The sequence below is a fragment of the Polypterus senegalus genome, chromosome 7, assembly GCF_016835505.1.
Source record: "Polypterus senegalus isolate Bchr_013 chromosome 7, ASM1683550v1, whole genome shotgun sequence".
NCBI classification, from domain to species: Eukaryota; Metazoa; Chordata; class Cladistia; order Polypteriformes; family Polypteridae; genus Polypterus; species Polypterus senegalus.
In genome coordinates, this window is record NC_053160.1 from 69,576,136 (window position 1) to 69,601,536 (window position 25,401).

General features: G+C 37.1%; 1 protein-coding gene across 2 annotated transcripts in view; it reads left to right on the forward strand.

Annotated features, from left to right (window-relative positions):
• The window catches only part of dock8 (dedicator of cytokinesis 8), a 229,161-nt gene that overhangs the window by 28,626 nt on the left and 175,134 nt on the right, over positions 1-25,401 (forward strand). For both annotated transcript variants that reach the window (XM_039758842.1, XM_039758843.1), the window contains exon 2: positions 18,212-18,317. In XM_039758842.1, coding sequence (XP_039614776.1) covers positions 18,212-18,317 — 106 coding nt within the window. The remainder of the gene's footprint in view (positions 1-18,211; positions 18,318-25,401) is intronic.

Genomic DNA, 25,401 nt, shown 5'->3' on the forward strand with positions numbered 1-25,401 from the left:
ACGTAACATTGACCTTTCATCTTGGTTAAATGTATAAAATAAAACACAGAACCTGTTGGATTGAACTTGGGACGAAATGATACACATTTAATAAATTTTTTTGGCTCTTCATTTTCCTGAAAAATTACGTTTACCTTAAGTTGTTTTTGTTTTTTGGCTGACCAAGTAACAGATCAACATTGACCTTGCATTTCTGTGAATAGTCAAACCGGAAGCTCACATGAACACGCTGAAGTGAGAAGATGAAACGTCACAACTTTGTGCTCTGAATAGTCTGAGAGCACACGAACACAGCATATGTCTTACTTTAGCAGCAACCCTAGGATCTCATTTAATTAGATAAAAGTGGTCTGTTAGTACTTGTATGGAAAGTTCTGATGGTCACATGTGTAAGACAGAATAAGAGGAAAAAACGTGGAGTGTATAGATTACAATGTACTCTGCTGTTGAGGGCACCCCACAATAATATTATATAATTTAAGATATTAGAAACTTCATGTACCCCTGTTGTGGATATCCCAAGAAAGAGCTTGCTATGTGGGGGTTTGTTTTCTTGTTTTAAAACTTCACTGTCTTAATAAATGGAGATTGTGGTGTCACAAAAGTGCCTGTTTCCTGTTTACTCCAAAGGGGATTAAACCTGGCACACCCTGCAGGCCACATTAATCTCTCCACACAATCAGACTCATTTTCAAGTAAAAATTTAAGAGGTTGGTGTAACTGAACCTTTTGCTATCTTGTCGCAGCAGCAAAAGTGATTTGAATGTAATATTAACTGTAAGTTAAACACAATGGCATGCTGTGAAATTTCAGCAATATATTCATTTTGTTTGTTTTTAGTTCATTTTTACTGTTATTTACCACTCATTTTGCACTGAGAAATAACTAGTCTATGTTGTCAGCCTCTTATTCTTTTTCACTACGTAATATAACATAATACCCAGTCCAGTGCTGGGCCATAGTGAGCTGGAGCCCATCCCAGCAACACTGGCCACAAGGCAGGAAATAGCCTTGTATATCAGTCCATCACACTACTTGTTCATGAAAGCACCCGCATTCACACTCACACATGATGATTTAGAATCACCTGTTAATATAACCTTCACAGCTTTTGGGGTGTGTTAAGAACATCAGAGTACCTGGAAGAAAACATATCCGGATAGAGGGAAACCATTTGTTTATTATTTAATTCAAGTTTGCAAGGAAAAACATCCTATTCCATAAACCCTTGGTGCAAGGTAGGAACCAAACTGTAGTGTGATGAGGCATACCCAAATTTTTTGCCAATATTGTTGTGTGAACCATGGAGTAAAAATTAATAAGCTACAGTAGTTGCTTTGCAGACATATCATTAAAATGTACATATCCAGTGGACAAACAACAAGCTTCAGGTTTCTAGTTGCTAAACAGTAGTAGGTTGTATGTCTAACATTATCATCATACAAGACACTATTCCCCAAAATGTATCTTCTGTGATACCTTTTGCTGGTGTAGTAGAGTTCTTCCTTCTGTGACTAAAAGAGTTGAACTGCTTGTGACTTTGTACTGGGCTGAGGTTATGTGACAAGAAGTGATGTCTCCTTTATGGTAATTGTTCTTACTAGGTTGGGCTATGTCTTGATGTGTTCATACTCCCTACAGCAGTGTATCCTTAAATGGACTGCTTCTGGCTGTCTCTTGAAAAACAGCAGAGCATGTTCTGAGGTATCTGGAGTTCCTTGTTTTTTCTTAATACTTTTCCCAATGCTTCTTACTCAGTCATCATGGGGAGGTGGAGCAATGCTGACTGTTAGTTGTTTCTGTCTATTTGGACAGAATCTTTAATTATTATTTTTAGTGTTGCTTGTCTATATCATTATGCTGAAGAGTTTTATGAATACTTGGTGAATTCATTATTTTTAATGCAAAATATTATTCTTGTTTACATAGAAAATATAATCACAAAAGCTTCTTTTAATAGAATTTTTTCCTTTTAACATACCTGGGGGGTACATTGGTGTAGCGAATAGCATTGGTTTGTCTCAGCTCCATTTCTGTGCTCAAATCCTGCACTGCATGTGTGTAGTTTGCATTTCCACTGCAGTTCTCCTTCCAGTTCCCAAACACATGTGGGTGTGAAGTATGGTCGAGCGTATCATTTTGAGCAACAGAGATGATCTAGCAAGTATTTAGAAAGATTTAGCAGAGAACTGTTCATTAACGAGCAAGGTACAGTTTAACTTAAAGCCAAAAGATCTTTCACTTAAACCAGAAACTCTAATCAGAATTGAAAGTCAGAAATAATACGAGATTCAAAACCACAAATGTGCACTTAGAGTTATTTATGCCATAAGGCAAGCATTAATGTTTGGATACTTTACAGTGCATGCTGCCTTCTTTTAATGTGCAGTTATGCTGACTCCATGTGCCGCATGCCTCCATGGGCAATTAAGGTCATACACATTAAAGAACATAAAGAACAATAAAAGATTCCAAAATTGAAAATAAAAATGAATAACATTTGGAAGCAAGACATAACAAACTACACAATGTCTAATGCATTCCTAAGAGCTGGGTTAATTTCAGATTGGAACGCTACGGGGGAGGACTTGTAAATGTGTACATGCATGCCCTGTGATGAACTGTTGTTCGAAGACCTATTGAAGACCCTCAAAACCGCAAATACTAGCGAATTCTATATATTAAGTTATTTTTTGTTTACATACATACCTATGATAAAGTTTAATTGATACATTACACACACAGTGAGACATTATCAACATTAAATAATAATAAAATACATTGTACATTATTATAATTGTGCTTACTCCCTCTTTTAGATGAACGCATCATTGCAGCGAAAATGACTTCAGACACAGAGGCATGCCACTGCTGCATTTTCATTACGTATTGCAAACAGAATTTAGAAGTGCAGAAGTGGTGCTGTGTATCCAAAATGGTGAAAACATTTGCTCAGAATGGCACACAGTTTGAAACCTTTAAATTGTTTGTTTATTTCAGGAATTTTCCATTTAATATTTTTGAGCCACAGAAAACCATGGATAACTAAATCCTAATCCGTGGATGTGACGGTTCTACTGTAGCTATTAATTTGTGCTTTCTAAATGGCTAAATAATGCTTTGAGGAGGTAACAAATCCCTCATTTGCTAATATGGTCAGGTTGGGCAACATGCACTGGTACAGTGTGTTGCTGTACCCACCACATGACGAAAGAGCTTGGGATCCTGGTTGGCAAACCCCCCGGCAGATATGTGGTCCAGTCCCACCCCCTGGAAATAACCATCTATCTGGTGCAGCCTTTTATTATGTGGGTCTCCCCTTAGCCTGGTCTAACTGCTGGGGTCCTCAACAAAGAGGATCCTGTGAACCGGATCACCCTCTGGGAATCGTGCCACATTGCGTAGTGCCATAACTGAGTCTCCCTCACAAATGCAGGTAATGTCACACATTTGGGACTCCAGGAGCAACTGCTTTTTTGATACAATATCAAACTAGCAGTACCCAAGGATTCGTTGAACAGACACACCGAAGGAGTCCAGTCTTCGTCTCAGGTCACTGGATAGCGTCCATGTCTCACAACCATATAACAAGACAGGAAGCACCAGGACTCTAAAGACTTGGATCTACATCCTTTTGCAAGATATCGGGAGCGCCTCACACCCCTTTCCAGCGACCTCATGACCCCCCCACCCCCATGCTCTCCCAATCCGTCTACTGACTTCATAGGAAAGTAACCAGAGACATGAATGTCACTGCTGATGGGTATGCCTAAGTAGTCATTAAAGGCCTGGATTTTGGTTTTTATTCAGGACACTTGCAAACTCAGATGCCCAGACTCCTCGCTCAGTCTCTTGAGAGCTCCTATCAGAGTCTCCATTGACACCGCGAAGAACACAGCATCGTCAGCAAAGTCAAGATCAGTGAATCTTTCTTCACCAACAGTTGCCCTACAGCTGCTGGACCCCACGACCTTGCCCAACACCTAGTCCATGCAAGCACTGCACAGAGTAGAAGCAAGAACACACCCCTGACGAACTCCAGAATCAACTGGGAAAAACACAGAGGTTCTGCCTCTGCACTCTGCACAGCACTCATAGTACTAGTGTACATGCCAACCATTATATCCCTCAACCTTGAGTGGATGCTGCAAAGTCTCAGAATGTCCTACAGGTATAGCTTGATCAACTGAGTCAAACACTTTATGAAAATCAACAAAGGCTTCAATGAAACCTTGCCGATTAGTCGTGTTTGTGCTCTATGAGAACTTTCAGTGTCAGGATGGTAGACTTCTTAAGCATAAAACCAGACTGCTCCTGTTGATGGAAGGTGAGCAAGTGATCACAGATTCTATTGAGGATGACCCTAGCAAAGACCTTACCAGTCACAGACAGTAGTGTTATCCCCTTATAGTTGCTGCAATCCAGGCGATGACCCTTCCTTTTCCAACAAGTCCCGCTTTCCTGTCAACTGGGATGTTGCCTGTATGTTAATACCATACTGGTAAAATTATGTCAAATTTAGTCTATACAGAGTTCCTTACTTGTGCACCAGTGCTAGTGGAAAGGGCATTAGGACTCTGAGACCTTGTATTAGATAAATAAAGTCTAGAAAATGCATGGACCGATTTTATTTGTATTTGGACTGAAAATGTCACTTAGTTTGTTTTTTACAACTAAGTGGAAGATACTGCACTTTTTTTGCAAGAGGTTGATCAGGTATATATTCTGCAATATTCTTATGAGTAGCACATTTTTTCATTTCAGTGCCTGGTGTCAAGTTTGTGAACCCCTTAAGCAATTGAATTAAAACAAGCAGTCACAGAGAGTTGCTGCTGCACTTTAGTTTTAGTATGTCTTTATAATAAATAACAGTAAATATGTCTCCATATTTCATTGCCAACCTATTTTTCAGGTATTATTTTATATATAAAAGTGATGCGTTTAAAACCCTCCAGTTGGCCTGTAGTGCAAGTAGGGAACACCAGTGGCTGTTTAGTAATGGGTTTGGTTAATAATGTTATATTCATTCTTGCTTAGTCCATTTAGTTCTGGTTAGAGATGCATGACTGGTTAAATGTGCTTTATAGACTGGTACTGTATTAACATGCACATATGGCTTACTTTTTGGAAGTCAAGATAATTTTCCCACATTCAATTGTTTCTATATTTATTTTCTAATGATTTGTTTCTATATTATAAGTTATTTTAGAAGAAAATGTCACTGTTTAAATGAAAGGGAAGTCTGAATATTTTACAGAAGCAGCAACTTTTTAAAAATTCTCATGAAAACTTACACACCTACTGTATTTATTTATTCAAACGCAGCTTGCTGTCATTTATATAACGACATTGTTTGATAGTTGATAGCACAACGGCTATGAGAGGTGAAAAGATATTTAATATTTACAAAGTAGATATCAAGCTAATATGCACTCACTTATTTCCATTTCCCTTGCCTTCAGGTACCTGACATTTGCAAAACCTTTCAAGTGTTACTTGCCCTTGGCCTGTCTCTATGTCCGACTTGCATGGCAGTATCAATTAATTGATCAATCACATAAGGTACTATATGTGAGGCACAGCTTTAAACATGATTTTAGCTGCAATTCAGTTTTTTGTCATTCAGTCTTTAATTTACTGCCGAGTCTTGTCTTTTGTGTTGTCTCCGATGCTTGGACTTCTGCTTTTGGTTTCCCAACTGACATTCTTCTCTAGCGTTTTTTGTTAATGACAATTTATTTCTGATTGTCATCTTTATCAAGGCTTTTGACTATGGCATTGGCTTCCTTTTATACCTCACCTTATTTTTAAACATGGCTTTTATTTTTGTGTCTTCACATTCTGCACTAGAAGTATACTTCTGAAGCCTTAAAAAAATATTAAACTTTGCCATCAGCTTCTCTCGCTTATTTAAACACCAGAAAATTCTCTGCCTTATTTCTCAGATGGGGGAAGGTTGTGTAGAACAAAGAGGAAATGAAATATACTAGTAAGCTAGGCATAATAATGAGTCATAATAAACATGATAATAGAGCTGGCAATATTTCAGCTTTTAGATAGATATACAGTACAGGCCAAAAGTTTGGACACACCTCCTCATTCAATGTGTTTTCTTTATTTTCATGACCATTTACATTGGTAGATTCTCACTGAAGGCATTAAAACTATGAATGAACACATGTGGAGTTATGTACTTAACAAAAAAAGGTGAAATAACTGAAAACATGTTATATATTCTAGTTTCTTCAAAATAGCCACCCTTTGCTCTGATTACTGCTTTGCACACTCTTGGCATTCTCTCGATGAGCTTCAACAGGTAGTCACCTGAAATGGTTTTCCAACAGTCTTGAATGAGTTCCCAGAGGTGTTTAGCACTTGTTGGCCCCTTTGCCTTCACTCTGCTATTTTGAAGAAACTAGAATATAAAACCTGTTTTCAGTTATTTCACCTTTTTTTGTTAAGTACATAACTCCACATGTGTTCATTCATAGTTTTGATGCCTTCAGTGAGAATCTACCAATGTAAATGGTCATGAAAATAAAGAAAACACATTGCATGAGGAGTTGTGTCCAACTTTTGGCCTGTACTGTATGTCTATTCTTTTGAAATTTGAGTTTTATTGAAGTGGCATGAGAAGGTTGTAGATTGGCTAATTTTATGATCAATAGATAGATAGATTGATTGATTGATGATTCCACACTAATGGGGTGTAGTGATTAAGGGAATTGAACAGAGCAAGTCAGGAGGGGAAATTTTTCTTTTTGTAAAGAGAGTTTTCTATAACTTAATATCAGCAAACCAGGGGATTGTTTATTAACTTTCACTACACCAAAGTTAGTATTTAGGGAGTGAATCTGGAAGTATTGTACTGCTACAAGTACTTGGGGGTCCATATTATTGACATTCCGGACTGCTCTAGTAACACAAAGGAACTACACAAGAAAGGATAGAGCAGACTCTTTTTTTTCTTAAGAAATCTCCTTTCTTCAGTGTGGGTTGTGACATCCCTTACATCTTCTACAACTTAGTGATGGCCAGTGCAAGTTTCTACACTGTGGTGTGCTGGTTCTAAAGCATCATACTCATTAGTTCTTTGTTGTGCTGGTTTTGAGCAGAAGAGGTCTCCCCTTGTGTGTATAAGAGGCTCATAGTGTATACCAGGACTGCTAGTGAGCGGCAAGTAATATTTGGCTCTGCTCTTAGAAGCAGTGCCTTATAATGAATAATCAGTCTGCTTGGAAAGTAGTAGTAGTAGAACTATCAAGGCTTCTAATTATATACAGGATATGATTCACACTATTTTGTCCTTGAGTTTCATTGCTTTGTTTGCATACTTTACTGGCTTTAAGGCATCTCATTCTTGCACAGTTTTATATAGTACTCATCTGTGTCTCTTTGTAGGAAAAGTTTTTTTTTCTATTTAATATAGCAGATTGTCAAAAAATGAGCAGATAAATGGAGTGAACACAAAAATGTCATAGCTAGAAATTTATTAACTAAGTGTGGTCTTACTGCTTTAGAAAGTGGAACAATTTTATGTGATTCATCCATACTTCCATTTTTCTCTGTTTTTTTTCATTACAGGGTTTGGGAGGTTTGCATGAAATACCAGTCCACTGTCGTGCACATTTAAACTCAAATTGGGTTAAAGTTAACCTTGCATACCTGTGTATAGAATGTGAGATGAGACCAAAGTTCCCATGAACGTGGTTTCACAAACAGTGACAGAAGTGGGAAGTAAACCCAGGTCTCTGAACTTGTTGGGAAACAATGCCCTGGACATAAGAGGGCAGCCCCCCTGGATTAGATCAGGGCCACGGATACAGAGCTGGGAAGCTCATCCCTGTGGGGGTCCATGGCCGCCACCAGGGGGTACGTGGATGGTTCCCGAGCCATGGACTGCAGCACTTGCGCCACATCAGGAAGTGCTGCCAGAACAGGAACCAGATACGCCCGGGGTGCTTCCGGGTGCAAGGGCAGCACTTATAAAAATAAGTAAAATATATAATATATAATAAAATAATAATTAAACATTCCTATCCAGATATTTCAAATATTTGCAGAGTTAAAATAAATTTCCCTACCTAAACTAAACTAAAATAAATTTTGTTATTGCTACATTATCAAACTGCCACTCAGGTGTGATAGATAATATTTTCTTACTTTTCTTTTTTTGCTGCCACATGTTACATTTTATACATGTTAGTTGTTAATATTGCTAGTCCTTGTATTTTGTGCATTTTCTCTTTTAATTTTCTTCTGCTTCTTCTACATCGTGGTACTTTTGCCATCATTGCCTCACCTTACTTGGCTAGGAAAGTACTGAGAAATGGTGAGTTTAGAAATAAAGTCTCACCTACCTAGAAAAAAAAATCATTGTCACACACAGCTCTTGGTGGCACTCTCGATGTCTATGCTAAAGGATGAAGGTCCAAGTCTTTAGAGTCCCGGTGCTTCCTGTCTTGCTATATGGTTGCGAGACATGAATGCCATCCAGTGACCTGAGATAAAGACTGGACTCCTTTGGTACTGTGTCTCTCTGGAAAATCCATGGGTACCATTGGATTGGTTTGACTTTGTGTTGAATGAGCGGTTGCTAATGGCGTCCCGAAAGAGGCACATTACCTGCATTGTGAGGGAGCGTCAGTTACAGCACTACAGCCATGTGGCGCATTTCCCCAAGGGTGATCCAGCTCGTAAGATCCTCATTGCTGATGACCTGAGTGGATGGACCAGGCCAAGGGTTCGCCCACATAATTTAATAAAGGATAGAGGGTCACTTCCGGAGGGTAGGACTGGACTGCATGTCTGCCTGGGGTGTTGCCAACTGGGATCCCGAGTTGTTTCGTTGTGTAGTGGGTGCGGCAACACACTGTACCAGTGCATGCTCCCCAACTTGACTTAACTTGACGCAGCTCTTGTATGGGAAGACTATAATTTCTTTGTTAATTATAACAATGATGAGGAAAGGTGTTGAATTCCACAGTGAGCCCAAAACTAAGGAGTTTTGCTTATCGCACTATGTGGTGTGATAGGACTTGGCCCTAATAGTAGCTGTTTACACTAAGAACAATTTAACAGTCCCCAGCTAAAACTGTTAAAACTTTATACCTCCTGTATAAAGTAGCATATATAAGAGGAAAACAAAACTGAAACACACTTTTACCTTTCTCCGTACTTCCAAGATATGAAAATGTAGTATTTAAAGATATGATACACAATATCATTCAAAGTCTGAAGTTGCTTGAGTCTCCATTTCTACAATATACTGATATTGTAGTGGCTCTTAGTTAAGCATATTTTACAGTATGTGTTTGTGTTTCTGGGCAATTGGCTAAAGTAACATGTGAACAAAATCCTTATTATGTTGGCTGCATTTTTCATTAAGAGTATAAAGAACTGAAACAAACTTCAAGAACATTACCACAGCCTTTTATTAGTTCAATTAATGCAAAATCCTGTGTGGATTTTTTATTTTTTGGCACCTGGCCCTTTGCATTTGTAATGGCATTCATCTTATCCTTGCATCCCCCTCTCTCGGAAGACCAAAGACCTCTTTGTTTCCCCCTCCAACTTCCTCTTTTTTTCTTTCTTAACAATTCTGTCAGAAAATGCTGCCAAATTTTCTGAATGATGGCGGACAATGCTCTACTCAGCCAGTCTTTGCCCTGTGCATGTAGGCTAAGCCTCAACCATGATTCAGGCCCATATCAGCATATAGGTTGTCTGGTTATTTTCTTGTCCAAGTTGGGAACCAAGCATCATTGTAGTTTTGGTGTGTATGCTCTGATATTTAGGAGTCTTGTCCATTTCACGCTTTCACAGTTACTTTCTTTTCTTACTATGTAAAGCCTTTGAAAATCAAGTTACACTTTATAAAAGGGGAAAACGTAGCAACAATTGTAATACTGAAATGTGAGTACTGTATTCCATGGCATAGAAAAATAAGCACAAAATTTAAGGGTGTTGTAGTGCAGAAATTATAATATTAATTGTAACAAGGAAGTGGCAAACATAAAATATTAAACATATGGTTATTCACTGTAAAAGAGTAATAAAGCACATATATTTTTCATGTTTCTTTTCATAAGGAATTGTTGGTAAATGTATGTGCTGCCTATCATAATACACTTGTGATGTGACTGACAAGTGCACCTTGGATACTTTTAAATTTCAGGTTTTATATTGGACATTTTAGGCGTACTAGGGTGTTGTACTGTGTTAGCCATTATGAATGTAGCGAGAAGTCAAGCAAAAAGACACCTTTTATTGGCTAAATAAAAAAATTACAATATGCAAGCTTTCAAGGCAACTCGGGCCCCTTCTTCTGGCAAAATGTAATCATTAATCATTACATCTTGCCTGAAGAAGGGGCTTGAGTGGCCTTGAAAACTTGAATATTGTAATCTTTTTAGTTGGCTAATAAAAGTCAATTTGCTTGACCTCTCACTGCATTTTAGGAGTAAAGACACTGGGATTGGCTCCAGCAGACCCCCATGACCCTGTGTTAGGATATAGTGGGTTGGAAAATGACTGACATGAAAGACGTTAGAGTTGTTTTGAGCTGCACTCTTTAGCCATCATTTTCATGTGTTGTTTTCAGTTGTTTTTGTGTGTTGTGTTTTGTGTTATGCACAAATCGGAAAACTGTCAACTATCAGACTTTCAACCCACAAGATATTAAAAAAAGTAAACATACTCACATAGCTCAGATTGTTTAGCTTTGTTTGCTACCTGAAAAGAACTGCTTGAAAAAAGCAAAAGCAAGATCATTGGATTATTAGGAAGTGAGTTTATTTGAAACACTCAGCTTTAAAATGATGCCTATTACTCATTAAATGGGGGATGCAAAGTGTCAAGTCAAGTCAAGTTGGGGAGCATGCACTGGTACAGTGTGTTGCCGCACCCACTACACGACGAAACAACTGTGTGACAGATTAATTCTGTACATATCTGTGATGCCACACTTTTTTACTGGGTTACTTTTCTTTATGTCATTTTTTTAATCTTTTGTTGATGACAATTCTAGATGGTTTTCATTGTCATTGTCATATGCGCTCAGATTTGACAGTGAATTTGGTTATATAAACCCAGGTCTTTCAATTAACTTCCCTATCATGCCTAACAGTTCTGTACATAATCTCTGGTCCTGGCATTTTTCTTGTTTACTTCTTCCGATTTGGTGCTGGATTTTTAACTACCTATTTGTTTTAACCTTTATAATTACCATTTTGTTCTTGTTATGTAACAAGTGGTTGACTGTTTTGAGGAACAAGTTTAGAGAGACAGAATATGTGACTGTTTTGAGATCTGTGACTAAAAAATACCTGCTTGTACTTAGATGTCAAGGAGACTCCACAGTGTTTCCATATTTTCTTACACTGTTATTCTGACATGGAATGCATGTTCTGCATTTGAAAACTCATAAGTAGTTTATTTTATTTATTTAACAGACAAGTTCAGCTTTGATTTGGGCTACAGACCCAGTGCACAATTAGAAAATAATGTTGCTGCAATCTAACATTCCTTCAGTGTATTTTTAAAATAAAATTGTTTATTATCGTCAGAATTTCAGTACCATTGCATATTATAAATCAACAAGCATGCAATTATAAGACACCATCTAATACCTATGTTCGAATAACGTTAGTAAATGTTATTCTGATTTTGAAATGTGTGAGAAAGGCTGCAATATTCAAAAGATTATTACATATTAATGAATTTTTTCTCTTGATGTTTCAGTTTTGACAGTGTTTTCTATTGTCCAGAAAGGCACCTTAGTACATGTGTAGTGTTTACAGTTTCCTAGCAGTCCCATCTGTTTCAACAAATGCACTTTTGAGACTTCTCCTGCTGCTGGTGTGAATCTCTCTTTATGTTCTGGTTCTCATGTTTTGATTTTTGGCAGCATATATTTGTTTAACTATGAAATTATTTTGCTATTCAAACTAATTTTGTATTTATTGTAATTATTCTTTGCAATATGTTGATTCTGAAAATGCATGTTAGTAATTATTAATTATTCATGTTTTATGAATATGAACCCTCTTGTGTCTGTCATCTTATAATATTGTAAATTTGTTTTGTTAGAAAAATATGCTTGTTTTTAAACAAATCCATATAGTTGTTTTAAATATAAATAAACTCCTTTTTTCTAGAAACACCAAATATTTATTTACCATGTAAACATTTTAGTACAAGGCACTCTGGATAATTTGTCTAACAGTTGTTTTGGGGTTTTAATAACCAAATAAACACTTAGGTAGCTAACACATTACCTCGAAAGTACCTCTCCTTTTTTTGGTTGATGACATATAGTTTTGTTTTTTGCTCTGTTTTTTGTGTCATTTACAGTAAGTACATCACAGATAGCATATATTCCTTGGCCACATAGATATATGCCTGTCACTCTTAAAAAATAAAGGTGCCATAGTTCAGAACAGTGCCATAGGGGAACCGTTTTTGGTTCCCGGAAGATGCATCCACATGAAGGTTCCAGAAAGAGCTTTTATTTATTTAGATCCATAACAGGTTCCATACAGTGAATAACCATGAATAGATGGTAACAGATTTGTGAAATACTCACTGGCTCATAATTTTAAAAGGACTTGTGTTCTTTATGTCTAGTAATACAGACTAAGTCTAGGTTTTCTTAATTTGTTAGTGTTCTCCTAGGTAGCCTACCAGACATTAAAGGCTTCAGGTGTTTTTTTTTACATGTAAGGAAGTTCTTCAAAGCACAAAGAAACAACTTCATACGTGAAGAACCCTCCCCAGAATGAAATGGTGCTATGGGGAATGACACAACCCAGTAAAGAACTATAAAGTGCCATTAAAAAAAACATCCACATGAAGAACTGTATACTGTATATTGAGTTGCAGCCACATGATGAGCTGTTTGGAGAAGCAGGCTGTTGGCTTTAACAAGCTGTTGTACCTAACAAAGAGTCCACCTAATGTCTTTCAGTTTACTTTATTGTGTGCTGTACTCTGCAGTTTCAGTACTGCTTGTATTTCCTTTGTTTCTGATGTCATCAAGTTTATTTGACGTGGTAGACAAAGTAAATATAACAAGACCAGACAGCATTAATGTTAAGCAAAACTTGCCAATTTAAACACAGCTGTATGGTGAAGGCTATAGTATTTTCGTACAGAAAATGAAACAAATGCTAAAACTCACTCTTTTATTATTTAAACCCAATTATCAATATCTGTGGATGACTTACAGTATTTTAGGAGACTTTTCTCCTCTGTTTTTCTCTTCCCTGTGTCCTGAACTGTTAACTGTCATTAATAGATAGGTTATTTTATACATGGTTGTAGTGCGTGTAAAATAACATCATTCAGCTCTCATAGATTACCAGTCATACAATTGAAGTTACTTTTAAAAAAAATAGTTACAACTTAATTAGCTCTAGCAATGCTACCTAGTGGTGCTACCTTGTAGCTCCATGAGACCAGCTCAGTCACATTCTGAAAGGAGTTCACACAATCTTCTCAAGTCTGAACAGGCTTTTCTCTGTGTTCTTAAGTTTCCCTTCCACGCTTCAGAGGCATCAGTCTGGGACAAATCATTTATATTAGTTGGTTTTTGGTTAGGTTTATTCTTGGTTTTATGCTGTTTTTTAAAGTTTTATTACCATATTAATGTCCTTTTTGCAGTGCGTGGGGAAGCACAGATCTGTTTGAACAGATTAGAGTTGTGTTAAAAAAGCAGACATTAACCTAGACTTCTAAGCAGAGAACCACACAAGGAAAATAGTGTTTCCTTTGAATTTTAAGTTAAAAGTAGGTTGATCCCCTTTGCCACTAAGAACTGTATGAATACAGTGAAAGCTGATTTATTCTTTGTGTATTTAATCTTTACAGAGATTTTAGTTCTAAAGTTTAGCTGGATGGCGCAAGTAGTCTTGTAGAAGTTAAAGTTTATTTTTCTGCTGGAAGTATGTTAGTAAAGAGGGTGTGAATCCTTGGGTTTGTTATAAAACTGCCACACCTTTCACCTTTTGAACCTTCTGAAATTGTTATTCATATAATCCTATAAAGATTATATGCAAAGAACAATGTTGGTTATGTATAGACATTAGACACTACTGATTTGTTTTTCTTGGTATTTATTATGGTTATAACCTTGATATTTTAAGAGAAGCACTAGTAAGACCATTAAGCTTTTCTATGCCACTTAAATTTAAAGTGTTTTTTTTTTTATTTTGCATCCATTCTTCTGTAGCTGAGTTGACACCTTCAAGGATGGTAAAGTGTGTCTCATGCAGACAGCCCTTCAGGGTGTGGAAAAGCTTGTATTCAGATGAGGCCAGGTCTGAAGAACAGGGTGGGTGTGGAATCTCTTCAATTCCATATTCTCAAAGAGCAGCCTTTGCGCACTTGCAGAGTGAGTGTTTTTGTTAAGCAAAAAGGGAGTAGTCAATAATTAGTTTTCCTAATTGCTTTTCCCTAATTAACTGCTGCAGAATAGAGAATCAGCATAGTATTATCTTCTTTCAGCCTTTGGAGGCATGTAATCAATGTGAACTACACCCTCAACATCATAAAAATTGTGCGCATGATTTAGTCAGCACTATCAAAGGATCTTGAGTTTTTTTTGTGTTGGAGAATTAGCATGCTTCCTTTTTTTTGATTGTTGTTTGCACTCTGGGTCATAGTAAGGCCGGGTTAATACTTCACGTGACATGACGTGTACTCCTGTCGATGCTTCTGCTACACAAGTGGTGTACTGTTTATACTTGTGCGCATGCTTTACGTAAATCTGGAAGATTTCAGAAGGTGGCAGTGCGAGATATCACGGTGAGAAAATGTTCAGCTTCGCTGTGTTGTGAATTGCCTGAAACATCCATTAAATTCCGAGGATACCTTGCCACAATATCTCTGAAAAGGTGGATGTTTAATGATTACATTCATCAATCCAGGAATACCATCAATCCAGGAATACCCCCATTCTATTGTGAGCAGAAACAATCCCGTGACAGCACATTGCAAGGTGATACAAGCACACACATACATTAGCGTCATTTTAGAATCACCAGATCCACAAACCTGCATGTCCTTTTAGGGAGCACACTGTGGAAACCCACCAGGAAACCAGTCAAACTCCAGGTTGGAAAAACCAGGTACGTGACTACTACTGCTCTGCCATTGTGCCGCCCCAACATGTGTAATTATTAACAGCATTCATTATTTAAATGAAATAAATGATTTATCAGTAAAATGTAACATACATACTTTAATGCATTTCATCATCAAAGTAATATCAAGTATAAATCTTTGGATTCTAAATGTGCAGAGGGCTAGAATATCATAAGTTTAATATGTTCTGTGTGGCAATTGCTACCTACCACTGCTGTCATTGCAGGTGGAAGCCCCAGAAAGACGTAGAGATTAACAACTGGGTTGGTTTTAAGATGACATTTACAACAGTCTACTTTAATGGCAAAGTAAACTATGAGATTAAAGTGGAAATTGTGAGATTAAAGCAGAAATTTCCACCTTAATCACAAAATAGACCTTTTCACTGTGCACCTAATTTTTGTGCTGCTGTACATGCTGTACATTCTGATGCTGTTGTGAAGGTGCAAAAAAAAAAAAGTGAGACCTTTAAAATGTATTGCTTCATTACGTTGGGGAATATGCTACACTTAAAAAGTAGAGCACCTTGAATACATTTGTATGTCAACATTTTTCTTCATCACATTGAACCATTCATCAAACATCGAAGCATGCACATCGATCCTGTAGTATCTGCAAAGCGGCTTGCTGTTACATATAATTTATGTTACATATAGTACAGATACTATGTTAAATATAATTTTACTTATCCAAACATACAAAAGATTTAGACTACATTAATTTATTTAAACTACTGTAATATAGAGCTATTACTACTATTCATTGGTCACTGCATTAAGGGCAAGGGAGGCATTCCATCTCCAAGCAGATGGTGTTGTTGTGCAAAAATTTATATAGTAATAAACTCAACTGAATAATTTAACGTACAATATTGTTAAAATGTTTATAGCAAACTCCACATAGTCATCAGCAGGGATGCTCTGATTATGTTTTTTAAGGCAAATATTGATCACCGATTTCATGTTACCAGAATTGTCCAATTCTGATTCCAATACTGATTTGCTTTTTTTTTGTCATTTTAATTTTTTTTTTTACCCTTAAGCCACTGCAGAACCTACCATGAAGAAACCTTATGTTCTATGTGTGTGTCATTTTTAGAATTAAGCTGCAGACCACAGCTGTTACCTGTTCAATTTTTCTTAACAAAATGAAATTCTGCAGGCGTGTTGTTCGATGACCTTAAAAATGCTAAAATAAATAAAATCTTTAAACATACTGATAAAACATGTGCATAAATATGTATTCAAAATAGACATCCCATAAAAGAAAATAAAAATTCTTTTCATAAATGCAAGCCACAATTCTAGTAAAATGTTCAAGTTTATGAACACATTTGACTGTTTAGCTAAAAAACCTGTACTACTAAGGTACTAAACTCAGGCTTGCCCACCATCCACATTCAGACATGAAGTTTTTGTTTTAATTCTCACACCCATTGAAAAGGTTTGTACTCATTCTCTTTTAGTTTCTGCCAAAGACATGTCTCTCTTTTCTTAAACTCTGCCATTCCACTCCATGCACAGCACGACTCTTCAGGAAGTTCAGCAAGACAATTACACGTGCAATATGTTAAGTACTGTAAAACGTAATGTAAAGGAGCTGAAATCAATTAATCACACAGCCCTAGATTATAATGATGACCCTGGTATAAAACACTTCTCAAGTGCCTCCCAGTCTGAATTTAATACCTTAATGTCTCCTTGGAACACTTAGATGCATTAATGCTTCTTTTTACCTTGCTTATGTTTATGAAGGTTGGTTTCAACTGATCCATAACTAGTTTCTATAGTCATCATGCATTGTCACTCTTTGATCTTTCTTTAAAATTTGCTCAGTTGTGGCAACATCAGCTTTAAAGTCAGCATCTGGTATCATAAAGCAGGAAATGTATGAGAAAGTATTCAAAATCTAGTGATGAAAGGGAAGAAAAAAATCCTTTGTTTGACAGTAATGAAAATATGTACAAAAGCTTGGGAGAAAAAAGTCATTTTGTAATTTCCAAAGGTATCTAGATTTTTTTAAACCATGTGAGTAAAAACAAAATAGACATGTTAAAGAGTTGAGTTTCCGAAGAAAGCCCCAATTAATGTCCTGCAAGAAAAAAGAATAAGTTGCCAAAACACCACAAGTAAGCAACAAGCAAATCTTTACTGGTATCAGTTTAAGCTGCCAGGTGGTCTGAACTCTTTGGTAGCTAGATTCAAACTGAATTCCGACTTCTGGTCCAGATCACACTTATATGGGTGGAAGAGATAGGGTCATTGTCGTTTTCCTAGATGTGATGTCATAGATCTTCCTGTGGTTATTTCCCTTGTCATACCTTTAAATGTCACCTTATTTTTGCCCCTTTGAGAACACATTAGACACACCTGATGCCTTTGAAATCATACACTTAAAGTCTGAGAGGCTGACTTTAATGATTATTGGTTAAAACTGAATAGCTGTCATTGAATAGCAGCCTTGATGTTTTACTAGAAAAACAGAAAACTGGTAATACCACATTGACCAGCCTACCAGAATACAGTTTTATCCTTATTTATAAAAAAAAAAAAGTAGTATTTCTCAGAATAATTATATAATTACAGCACAGACACACAACTTTATTTTGCTCAGCCAATTTTATTTTTTAAACACATTAAAGTAATTACTTCTAATCATCTATAAGTACTTGTCATATTTTAAGGCTAAATATTTTGATCTTATCATGCTTTATCCTGTCCCTCCTTCCTCAGCTACATAACTGTAGTTTCATTTTGTCATCATTATAGATAGTCAGTAAACTTAAAGATGATTGGTTGGCATCATTATTAAACCTGAAAAATGTATTAGTATGAGGTCATTTAAAACTTTTCAAATAGTCTGAATGTACTGCATGAGGTCTTCTATAGACATCGGAATAAACTGGTTTCCCAGATCTATACAAATGTCTTCTGTACTGCCAAGAAAACTTTTATGTTTGTCACATCCTAGTCTGATTGTCCAGTCATGCACAGATAAAGTATTTATTTTTAATATCTTTCAGTTCTTTTTAAGTGGAATCTATAGTATTGCTTTTGTGTCTTAACAGATACTCATCAGCAGAGATAAGGAAGCAGTTTATTACTCAGTATGGACCTGGTCCTTTCCACCAACGACAAAGTTCCGCTACATCAGGATCACTTTCCCTACAAAATGTAAGTATTTGTTCCCACTTAGTCCATCATTTGTCCCAAATATGCAAAAATACACCAGTATTCAGATGTCCCATTGCTGTCTATCCCATTCTTTCAGTGAGTGTCTATAAAGCAGCTGGAATGTGTCTATCAGTCGTAATTGCTTTTCTCCTGCTGACCTCTACATTTTACAGTACATTCCATTTGTCTAAGCTCTGGTTTTGTACTTTTCTAAATTTAAAGCTTTACAGTTTGTGGCATAGTTGACTCCTTCTGCATAAATTGTAGGGCAACATGAACACTTAGTAGCTGTCAACAGTTTAACAATTTAGTTATAATCACTGTGCAAGTACTAAACACATAAGAAATGTTTAATGCCTGTATCACTGTTTTCTGTAGTTATAAATATCGTATCCCTCAGCCAGTACTTATAGAGTAAATTGATTTTCCTTATATTTAAATAACACAATTAATACACATTTTGTAGTAACTTTCTGTGCTGTTTTAATAATAATTCAATTTGGAATTTAATCATTATCAATGCAAAGGATTTGATGGTGGTCTTCTGGTTTCCCAGAGGAAGCTTTTTACAATCACTAGGCATAAGGTGTGAATGGTGCAGTCCTACAAAAGCCTGTGTATCAATCTGAGGTAGACTGAATTGTGAACAGTTGTACAATATGGGCCAGAGCAGGCTATTCTTTTGTGGAGGACCAGTCCGGTTCTTTTAATTTGTGAAACAAGCTGCTGGTGAAGTTCTGTTAGTTCGTATTGGGTAGTATACTGCTGGAGTGGTAACGGCAGCTCATGAATTTCTAGACCCCTAAATAAACTGATCAGTAAGGCCAGCTGAATTACAGAACTGACTCTGGGATTACCAGAGAAAGTGAATGCCAGAAACTAGAATGAATGCAATATTTGAGCCTGAGGTCAGTAATGCTACCAACACTCTACAGTACTGTATGTCATTGGCTTATCCCACCATATTGTGGTAAAAGTTGGTACTGGGAATTGTGTACAGCTCATAGAGTGTATTGTGTCTCCTCCTCTCTTCTCTTTGGGGAACTCTGTCTGTCTGTCTAGATAGATAGATAGATAGATAGATACTTTATTAATCCCATGGGGAAATTCACATACTCCAGCAGCAACATACTAATAAAGAACAATTTTAAATTAAAGAGTGATAAAAACGCAGGTATAACAGACAGACAATAACTATAATAATAACGGTGGAATTGAAGAGTCACATAGTATGGGGGAGGAACGATCTCCTCAGTCTGTCAATGGAGCAGGACAGTGACAGCAGTCTGTCACTGAAGCTGCTCCTCTGTCTGGAGATGATACTGTTCAGTGGATGCAGTGGATTCTCCATGATTGACAGGAGCCTGCTCAGTGCCCGTCGCTCTGCCATGGATGTCAAACTGTCCAGCTCCGTGCCTATAATAGAGCCTGCCTTCCTCACCAGTTTGTCCAGGCGTGAGGTGTCCCTCTTCTTTATGCTGTCTCCCCAGCACACCACCGCATAGAAGAGGGCGCTCACCACAACCTTCTGATAGAACATCTGCAGCATCTTATTGCAGATGTTGAAAGATGCCAGCCTTCTAAGGAAGTATAGTCGTCTCTGTCCTTTCTTAAACAGAGCATCAGTATTGGCAGTCCAGGCCAATTTATCATCCAGCTGCATTCCCAGGTATTTATAGGTCTGCGCCCTCTGCACATAGTCTCCTCTGATGATCACGGTGTCCATGAGGGGCCTGGTCTTTCCTAAAATCCACCACCAGCTCCTTTGTTTTGCTGGCGTTCAGTTGTAGGTGGTTTGAGTTTAACAAAGTCCTTGATTAGGTTCCTATACTCCCCCTCCTGCCCACTCCTGATGCAACCCACGATAGCATTGTCGTCAGTGAATATAGGCTGAACAGGACCGGAGAAAGTACAATCCCCTGTGGCACTCCTGCATTGCTGACCACAATGTCAGACCTGCAGTTCCAGAGACGCACATACTGAGGTCTGTCTGTAAGATATTCCACAATCCAGGTATGAATCTACTCCCATCTCTGTCAGCTTGTCCCTAAGGAGCAGAGTCCAGAAACATAATCCTTACAGCACCACTGCCTCTGTCCAAGTGGGAGAGGGATCGGTGTAGCATATAGATGTTGGCATCCTCCGCTCCCATCTTCTCCTGGTATGCGAACTGCAGAGGGTCTAGGGCGTGGCAGACCTGTGGCCTCAGGTGGTGAAGCAGCAGCCGCTCCATGGTCTTCATCACATGTGACGTCAGAGCGACAGGCTGGAAGTCATTCAGCTCACTAGGACGTGATACCTTTGGGACTGTCAATCTATCAATCATATGCATAATGCATAGTTCCATCTTTATTATAAAAGGCAGTAGTCCAGATTTAATTTAGCTTTTCCAAAGATGTGGATGTTGGGTTTATTGGTGACACTGAGTTCTTCTGGCATGTGTTGGTCTGGGCAGCTAGCTGACTAAGGGTTATCTGTCTGTCATGCAAAACTAGCACACCCTGGTCTTAGAAAGTTTACTCTTGGTCTCAATTGACTGCTTATACCATAACTCAGGCAATGTGGCCCATGACTTTGATGTCTGTTTCACAGTGGCCCTGAAATTTGGCTTTGACTCCTTCCCACAGCCACTGAATATGTAGCATTGCAGATCCCGTGATAGGAAATTCAAGGCAACAACTCCACAGAACACATTGCGCCAGCTACTTTAGGAAATACATGGTGATGTCCCTCAGATTTAAGACGACCTACACCCACGACCATCACTGACACAGTTTTCTCTGGAAAATACATTCCACATGCCAGTAACAAGTGCATCAGCTATGGGACATAAAAATGAAAGTGAGTAAAAAAACACTGACCGCTACGTATGCAAAGTTATACTCTACTGACTAAAATAAGCCACACTTTTTTACCACGACTAACAACACGATCTTCATACTTTGTACATTCATTTATCAACAGCTCCATATGTTTTACATCTATGAGGTGCATATGTGGATCGAATAAGTTAAGGACAAAAACACAGAGACATGTGACAGCTGCAATAATTATCATATACCTGTACATACCTGTTCAGATGATGCGCTTAAGCAAACACTTTAATAGCCTTAAAACACACACATCTCTCCTCATTTCCACATGAAAATTCACACATCTCTTCGCATTTTGTTACAGAAGTACAGGATTTCATTAACACAAACAACCCTTTCCCCCAACCTTTTACAAATACAAGGCTTACTGAGGAAAAGCAAAAACTATAGACAAATGTCATCCAGCTTCCACAACTTACAAATTTCATCCTCACCGTATGATTGAACCTCCAAGTGAGAGAGCTCCTTTATTAAATGCTAAAGTGTTGTGGCATTCAACACTTAAAGGGGGAACCATGTGCCCAGATTGAGTGCTGCTCCCCCCACAATCCTCAAACAAATATTTTGATGTTGCAGGCACTTCAAAATTGAAAATCCCCTCACACACACGTGCGCACAAACACACACACACACATTTTTCCAGAGTAACAGTTCTTATATATAGCCACAACATTAACCATTTTACCAAATGCTTTTATGTTTTGATCTCCCTTTCTTTGCTTTGAAAAATACAAGATTTCATCCTTTCATCCTACTGTCCCTTATGCCCAAGCCTGTTCAAATAGATCATAAGATGAACAGCAGCACAGACAAACGTTAATCCACCACTATTGCCATTAACTTTGCAATAGGATTTACCAATCAGTCTGACCCTTGTTTGAAGTACGAAATATATGGAGATGCTATTTTTCTGGAATGTGCTGCAAAGACTTCAACATAAGATGGCGCTTTTTATTGAGTATTTTTTGTAGGTAAATATTTAGCCAAACCAATTGTATAATCAGTCAGTAATAATTTTAGGATTGGATGTAAATTTTTTTTCAGGTTTGAGCTGAAAATGAATCAACTTCAAATTTTTGTAACATTAATAAATATTGCTATTGGTGATGTCCTGTAATACAGAGTTCAGTAGCAGTCTCTTCCACACCATACACCCCCCATATTGAAGGTTCTTTCCTTGTGCTAGGCACCTAAGTCTTTATAAAAAAAAAGCATGTTACAAAAGTCTACAAACTACAAGAACAGACAGATGCCATAAAGCTTCCACACCCTAAAAAGTACTTCTTCACCTCTTTTACACAACACCAATGCAGTTATAACACATGGTATGTCAGACTTTTGGTTTAATATTTCATGTTTCTTTCATTTGTTTGTCTTTGTGTTTTCCATGCACTTTTCTTTTTTTTTTAAATAACACTATTCTTTCGTTTTGGACTTCGATGTTTTACATTCCTTTTTATTTATGCCCAGATGAACATGTACACAGTATGAACTGCTCCTTATCTTATCTTTTTTGTCTTTCTTTTTTTCCCTTGGAATTTCTATTCATAATTCCACAGGACATGATGCTTATGTGTTCAAAATTCTCATTCATGTTTATCATTCTGTTGGTGGACTTAACCTCTTTCAGATTCCTTTTATTTGAGCAATGGAGGTCTGCGTGTTCCACTAATTTCTTGATAGTTTTATTGAATACTTTTCTTAATTTTCCAACATTTTGTGTCTCTTACAATCCTTTGTCTTCCAAGATTTCAAAATACTGGACTTGCATGCTTGCACTAGACTGGTCATTCTTTATATTAGTTTTATATTAGCTTGACCTGGACTTTGCGGCATTTTTCTTACACTTCATCTTTTTACACCCCTTACGTGTACATTAATAACTTTCTTGTATCCTGTAGTGCACATTTTCATTTTTGTATGTTCTGGTTCTTTTTCCTGTTTAGTACTGTAGGAATGTTTGTTTGTGTTTGGGTTTTTCAGAAATTTGTTATATAAAGTTCAACTTTATTATCAAGTGCACTCAGTACACTGAATTTATTACTTACATGGAAAAACATTTTGGCTCAATAGAAACATACTAACTGAATACGTTTTTACAAGATCTTTGTAGTGATAGATGTGTGAAGTATTTTCAGGCCTGTTTAAGGCTTCCAGTTGGCTTTATGTTTCCATTGAAGCACCAGGACCCTTTAGTCATTTTACACCACATACTGGACCTTAGTTTAGTTCTCTGTCCCCAAAACTTAGAAGACAAAGTGGCACATTTGTCCATTAGTTGTGTTTTATTCATTTTGATGCATGACTGTACTTGACAGTTTGCCCTGTGATGTCTTGACATCCCATCTGTGATTAATTCCTGTGATATATTCAGTCTTGTGGGATAGGCTTTATCTCCATACAACCTTAACTAAGTGTTGAGATAATGAATATATGGATGGATTCAGTAAGTGGCTGGATAGATGGGTGGTTGATGTAAAGTGTCCTATTTTTTGTGTCATTATTAGGATACACTACTTTTCTAATTATTGTATAGTTTAAAATAGTGGTATAAATCACTTGGGGTGTTTACTGTACATTTTATTATCCTGTACATTCTTTTTACATTACATGTTCAGTAATTTCATATAGCACTTTCTTCTGCAAAAAATAAGTGTATTTTCTTAAAGAATTTATCACCAGATCTTAAATATATATTTTGTCATTACCATGAAGAACCATATATCTGCTCTTTTTATTTACTATTATACATACTTAGGTGGTTGTACAGGTACTCTCTGGATGGTTTTATCAAAATATTTTTCCTAAATGGTCAATTAAAAATATATACATTTAAAATCCTGCAAAACATGATAAATACGTTGTAATATTAAACAATGCACAAATCTAAAGGAGTAGGATGCCTCACAACAAGGAGACCAGATATCAAGTCCCATGTAATGCTTCCATGGTTTTTGCATGTTCTCCCCATTTCTTTGTAGGTTTTATCCATTTGTTCTGGTTTTCTCCCACAGTTTGAATGCCTGTTAGGTGGACTGGCAATGCTAAATTGTCCTGTGGTTTGTGTGTGTTTTCAACCTGTACTAGACTTGTACCATGTCCAGGGATTGTTCTTACCTTGCACCCACTTCTTGTTGGGAATGGGATAGGCCCTCACGATCATACGCTGGTCAAGCAGGTTCAGAAAGTGGTTGAATGTATGGATAGGTAGTTAGCAGAAACTGGTTTAGACATACCCTTTCAGAATGTAGTAGTTAAACAAAACTCCAACTCTACAAATGCAGATTTAGTACAATTAGTTTAATCAACACCTAAATTAGGGTTTCCTGTATTGACAAACAGCCTTTTTTGGCTAGTATCTTTAGTTTGCTCTGTGTAGTTAATTATATCATTTTCAAATTCTTTGCACAAAGGCTTGCAAACTGTTGATTACATATTTCTAAAAATTCATTTTATCTTAATAGTGTGTGGGCACCAAGGTTACTATAGTTAACGAAAACTAAAATCAAAACTGAAACTATTATTAAAAAAACATTTTCATAAACTGAAATAAAATAATTAACAAAACCAAAATGAAAAACTAAATAAAACTATTAAAGTAGCTGGAAAGACTAACTGAAATAAAATAATAATTTACTAAAATATTTTTAGTTTTCGTTTTTGAATGAATATTGTTGACGTTAGTCTTTAACCTTTGTAAGTTTAACTCTAAAACAGAAAGTCATCCACCACGAGCCGCCTGCATATATTCATCCAAGTGAACGGCACTTGGTGACTGAGGGCGGGTGTTCACGCAGCATTTGCGGTGACAGAGCAAGCTGAATAGGGTGCTTAAAGTGTGTGAAATAGAAAGCAATTTACGTGCTGCCTTTCTTTGCGCTTGTTGTATATCAAGTTGTAATTGAAACGGCTGAAATCAGAATGTGCTGGTCAACAAAACATTTACCATATGGACAGAAAAATCACGAGTGAGTAACGTTTCAGTTTATTTCTCAGGTGACTGCTTTTTGTCGACAGCAATTCACCTGCCTCTTTGCACAGGAGAAATTGTGTTTACTTTCTCATGTACAAGGTATTGAGAAAGTATAGTAATCATGAAAACATTCGACCTCGATATTTTGATTAATCTTTTTTGGAATGGTATGTGTGCGCAAGTGTGTCTGTGTGTATATAAACACGATAACTCAAAAACGCAACTAGATAGATGGATG